Raw genomic sequence first — 5,741 nt, forward strand, 5'->3', positions numbered from 1 at the left:
ATCTGTGTCTGTCCTATGGAAGGACGTCCTTACTGGACAATGGAAAGGTCCTGATCAGGTTTTGGTATGGACACGGGGAGCAGTGTGCATCTTTCTACAGGATCAAGAAAATCCCCTTAGGGTGCCAGAACGCTTGACACGACCATGGAGAGAGAAATCTACTGATAAGTATAGTGATGGCTCAGGAGAGAGTTATGGGGGATAGTGAAGGATCTTCCCCTACCGGTTCCCCTCAGTGTTGATGCTGGTGTTTATCCCAGATTCTGTGCAATGCCTTGTTTAATGTATCCTTGAAGGNGAGTCTGTGCTTTTCTGTGGAAAATAATTGTANACTTACTTCTGTATGTATGGTACCTCCCTTTTTCTTTTTAGTTAGTAATAGGACTAGTTCTTTTGAATCAGAATGCTCTAATATCACATGCTTTTTTGTCAATGCTGGAATGCTACTAGACCTCCCCCTGGCGATGGTGACCAGAATACCCACAGCCATACCCTGGCCTCTGGAGGTGCAGGAGGGTCAGTTGTCAGTGCTCCTAAGGAATAGGAGAGATTTTGGAATTATAGCCGCTATCGTTACAGTAGTGATTGGAGATGCTGTGGTGGATGGTGCAGGCGGGCACAGGCTGACCAACGACTGCTGACTCAAGCTATGATGGCTATAGAGTCAGGTAGTTCGCCCCATGTTTGGCTCAGTATGATGGATTGTTAATCCATGACGGGTAAGACTCTCACATGTGCATACCAACCTAAGACAGGTTGGTGAAAATGAATTCACCACACCAATGAGGGATAAGGATGTAACATGGTTGAGTGCAACCTAAGATGCGATCCCAGAGCCATTTTAATTAAACAAAAAGGGGGGATATGTGGGAAGCAGGTGTGACCAAGCCCCGTGATCCCTGTTTACCAAGAGCCAGAGCCTGCTGAGCCTGCGCACTTGGATGATCCTGTGCTGTCTGCCTGATGAGTCACTGGCCTATCACCGCGCATCCTGGCTGAACTCTGATTGGATCCAGGAGGGGGGAGGGATTAGGTGAGAGGACTGATGAAAAACAAAAACAGGATGTGCCCCAGGGGGAGGAAGGAGAATGCTGTTTTTGAAAAGGCTGTTGGAGAAAGCTGTTTGAGAAACCTTCCTTGGCGTTTATGTCATACCCCCCCCCGCCCCCATCTCTGTGTCGGTCAGAGTTCGGGGTTTGCGGCAGGTAAGGAAGGCATTCTTGTCAGAATAACCTAAGACAGGCTCAGTCTTGTTTATTAAATTAAAAAGGGGGAGATGTGGAAAGCCTTTTGGGGTACTGCTTGGCAGGAGTCTGACATCAGCTAAGGACAAAGACAGGAATCTGACATTGGCCTAGGATAAGAAAGTAAGCTCAGGCAGGTATCTGACACTAGGGTAAGATAAGGAATCCGCAAGAATCTAACTTTAGGCTGTGATAGGGAAGTAGGATACGGCAGGAATTTTAGTCTTAGGGCGGAACTAGGCCTCAGACAAGATTTTTGGGCTTGGATGAGGAAGTGGGCTCAAGCATTTCGGTCATTATGATAAGACCTTTGTAACAACTATCAGGAGTAATCTCAGGACTTCCCTTGCTGCTTGTTAGTAGTTCCTTACTGGACTGCTTGCCCAAAGTACGTGCATGTAATTAATATGGTATAAAAAGTGGGTTAGAAAATAAAAATTAGCCTTCAGTCTGATAACTGACTGGGGTCACACTAATATATATATTTATATATGTGTGTGTGTGTGTATGTATCTATGTCTAGATACAATATTGGATGCTTAAAGCTAGAATACAGACAGTTGTGAGCTGCCTAATGCAAGTGCCAGGAATTGAATTCTTGATTTAAAAAGTCCTGAACCATGGTTCAGTTGGCTCTAGAATGAAATAAACATATCCTCTAATATATACATTTCTCTGTGTGACATTCTACACTAAATGGAACTGTCTTTAAACTACAGATTACTGAACTGCAACCTAAGATGAACACTGTGCCTTGTCTATTAATGAAAAGCCAGGCTTCTTTTATGCATCTTATCTCAAGTCCAAGAAAGAGAAAAATTATGCAACAAATTTTATTTAGCCCAGTCAGTCCCAGCACAGCACAGAAGCTTACAGAGGGTAGAAAGTGCATTAATAAAAGCCAGTCTTTACCCAAAGGAAACAGAAAATATATTATTGATTCAAAATATTTAACACTTGAATGATAAACTGCAATAACTTATTTTGGATTCTACTGATGAGAAAAAGAAGAAGAAGAAAAAGAATAATGCTTTACGGAGAGGTTGGTCTCCAGCTGACAGCACACGTCAGTAGAGGTCACTAAGGCCCGCAGTCTTCCTTGCCTTTTGCATTAGTGCCCTTAGCTGGAACTGTTTACGAGACAGGAGGCGGACGTGCTAGGAAGGAGAAAAATGTTAACATTTCAGAATGGCGTTGATCCAGCCACGATGCCAGACAGCATCTAGCAATCCTAAATAAATATAGCAATCTTTGGAACCAATTCCACATTATAAAAACTTATTTCAGGGCCTGGCTTTGCTAATGGAATGCTTTGTTTGCCTTTGCAGTGCTAAGGATCCAGAGCTTGGTACACATTAGGTACGAGCCATTCCCAGAGGTGAATCCCCAGCCCAAAGATTTATTTTATTTATATGAGTACACTGTAGCTGTCTTCCCACTACAGATAGTTGTGAGCCACCATGTGGTTGCTGGGAATTGAACTCAGGACCTTGGGAAGAGCAGTCAGTGCACTCCATTGCTGAGCTATCTATCCAGCCCCCACCTACCTATATCTTGAAACACCAAGATGCCAGGAAAACATGCTGCACGCTTAATACAAGTTTCCAAACTGTCCCTTTACTGAGGAGAAACGGTACTAACTTTAACCCTACTCAGTGTCTCAGAAACAGTTTACTTCTCCTGTCTCCATATTCATCTTTTCATATGCCTCGCCACCCAGCTGGAAGGCAGTGGTAGAACCTTCTTTGTGATCTCTAGTGTACACTCGGCCATTCACATTGCTTACATTAGATCCAAGGCACATGGTTTAGCCACTCACCTGAGTTTTCTGCCCAGTTTGCATAAATGTAAGGTATCAACAGGAACGAGGTCAAATACACTGAGTATCTGGTTATTATTCCTAAAACTCTCCTTGGGCAATAAGCAAAGCTTACTGAGACTTCGGGCTGTACACTATTAGCAAGCCACAGATAACCTGCATTAAAAAGGGTAGCCCACTTCTTTCTAGAACTATCTGATCTATCTGGGAAAACTAATCTCAAATTATCCAACTCTAAGACCATTACAGGACTAAGAACAAAACAAAATGGGGATGGGCAATAACCTCAAATTTAGGTGGTGTGACTGAACCTGCAGCACAGATTCCAAAGGCCTTGAAGGTGAAGGAAGGATACATACCTTCAGGAACACATCCAGGTCTATTACTCCCCGCCTCAAAGCTTCTCCAAGGTAAAAGATAGTGTCTTCAATAGCATTTTCCTCTGCATACAGATTTAGAATCTGTTTATATAGTGGGGCTGTGGGAATGATAACTTCATCAATATCATTATTTTCAGATTGATTTTCCATTTTCTCCAGAGCAGAACTTAGTTCTTCATCCTTCTTTTTCAAAAGTTCTATGTTTTTATCAACTTCAGCCTGAAAACAGAACAGTCCATGCATAACTTTATACTGATTTGTACATGATTATTTGCTATGACACATCTACAACTCAACCTCAGATGGTATTTGGAGCAGCAGACTGATACTTTCAATAATATATTGGTGGAACGTGTGAAGGAATGACGAAAATTCCCCAAAATGAACATAATTGTGAAAGTGATACATGGTACTGCCAACTGGATTGTCAGACACGGTCCAAAATGAAGTCTCTCCCCATAGACAACTGTGAAACAAGACATTCCCATAGGAGAAATTCCTCCCATCTATGGAAAGGATTTGATTTTCAGATCTACAACACACTTCAGGTGGTGGCTGCAGGCTCTGCATTACATCGGCACTACACTCTTAAACTGAAATGGTTGGATATTATGATGCTCACTTTATACACACACAAGAGAAAGCCTGAAGAGGGAAGGGGCACAGGTTGTATTGATTTGAAGCTCTCAGGCTCTCAGATGTCTCTGGATGATAAAACCAAGAAGCTGCTGAGCCACATTTTTATTTCTTTTTCTTTTCTTTCTTTCTTTTTTTTTTTTTTTTTCGAGACAGGGTTTCTCTGTATAGCCCTGGCTGACCTGGAACTCACTTTGTAGACCAGGCTGATCTCAAACTCAGAAATCCGCCTGCCTCTGCCTCCCCAAGTGCTGGGATTAAAGTTGTGTGCCACCACCACCTGGCTCACATTTGTATTATAGAGTGTGAGTGTGTGTGTATGTGCGTGTGTGTGTTTGCACATGTGCACACCTGATATGGGTACTAGGACACTTAACCCTAACCCTAACCCCTAACCTTAAACCATCTCTCCAGGTCCCTGAAAGGCACTTCTAATACTGACTTAAATGTTTAGAAATACAATTCTCTCTTAAGTGTATAGTTCAAGCCGGGCATGGTGGCGCACACCTTTAATCCCAGCACTCGGGAGGCAGTGGGAGGTGGATTTCTGAGTTTGAGGGCAGCCTGGTCTACAGAGTGAGTTCCAAGACAGCCAGGGTTACACAGAGAAATCCTATCTCGAAAAACCAAAAGTGTATAGTTCAAGGCCCGAGTGTTTTTGCCATTCATAGAACTCTGTAATTCATATTCCTTGTTAAGTGGCAGCAATTCACCCCGGAAGTGCAGTATTCCAGACACCACTTTCCAGTGGAAGATCAATGAGGCTGTACTTGAGACCTTATGTGCTGTAGTATTTCCTCTAAATGATGACCTACCTCAGCTTTTGAGAACTGAGATTATAGGTACATCCCACCAATCCTGCTTAGAGAGCTTTGTTCACATATCTGAAGACAACTACTGTTCATTGAACTTTTACTTTACATATCAAGGTTCGCACAGAACCCTTTGCCTTAGCTGTAATTCAACCCACAATAGTGCATTACTTACTACTTCTTGATCTAAGCGGGTGACCATCTCTTCCAGTTTCTGGTGGCCTTTTTTCAGATCTTCCTCTGTTCGTTTCAAGGCATTAAGCTCTGCCTGGGCACCATCCATTTCCTCCTTCATCCGCCATCTCAGTTTGTCACTGACTGCTGAGATGAGAGATGCTCGGATAGTGTCCTCACTGATTGTGCCATCTCTGCTGGGACCTGCAGGAGATAATGCACAAGCTCTGGACATTGAGGCTCAGGTAGCGTTCGGCATTCAGAACCCTTGGACTTGCCCACAAACACTTAGCCAATTATAATCTGTATCCTTTTGCTGTAAGCAGCTGTATGATAGTTTGAAGAGTTGTGTAAATCCTTCTACAGAATGCTAGAACTGAAGATGCCCTTGGAACTGCTAAACTTAATTAAGACCACTGAGCACATGCCATAAAAGTGGACAACCCTAGTTCAATTTCTGGAACCCAAGTAAAAAGCCTGATGCAGTGGCCTTCATCCAACACTCCTGTCTGGAGATAGGAGGCAGCAAATGAACTGCATGGAAGTCTATAGACCAGCAGTAGAACCAAGAGAGAGCCTGATTCAACAAGTGAAAATTAGAACTCTCTCTCTCTCTCTCACTCTCTCTCTCTCTCTCTCTCTCTCTCTCTCTCTCTCTCTCTCCCCCTCTCCCTCT

General features: G+C 43.3%; 1 protein-coding gene across 3 annotated transcripts in view; it reads right to left on the bottom strand.

Moving 5' to 3' along the window:
* Positions 1-1,980: 1,980 nt before the first annotated feature.
* Tsg101 (tumor susceptibility 101) overlaps positions 1,981-5,741 on the bottom strand; it is a 31,280-nt gene continuing 27,519 nt past the window's right edge. For all 3 annotated transcript variants that reach the window (XM_021195007.2, XM_021195001.2, XM_021194996.2), the window contains 3 exons: positions 5,067-5,269; positions 3,423-3,662; positions 1,981-2,401 (listed from right to left, as the gene is read on the bottom strand). In XM_021195007.2, the coding sequence (XP_021050666.1) occupies positions 2,312-2,401; positions 3,423-3,662; positions 5,067-5,269 (533 nt within the window). In that variant the 3' untranslated portion in view covers positions 1,981-2,311. The remainder of the gene's footprint in view (positions 2,402-3,422; positions 3,663-5,066; positions 5,270-5,741) is intronic.

Source organism: Mus pahari, chromosome 1 (assembly GCF_900095145.1).
Source record: "Mus pahari chromosome 1, PAHARI_EIJ_v1.1, whole genome shotgun sequence".
In the NCBI taxonomy this organism is placed as follows: Eukaryota; Metazoa; Chordata; class Mammalia; order Rodentia; family Muridae; genus Mus; species Mus pahari.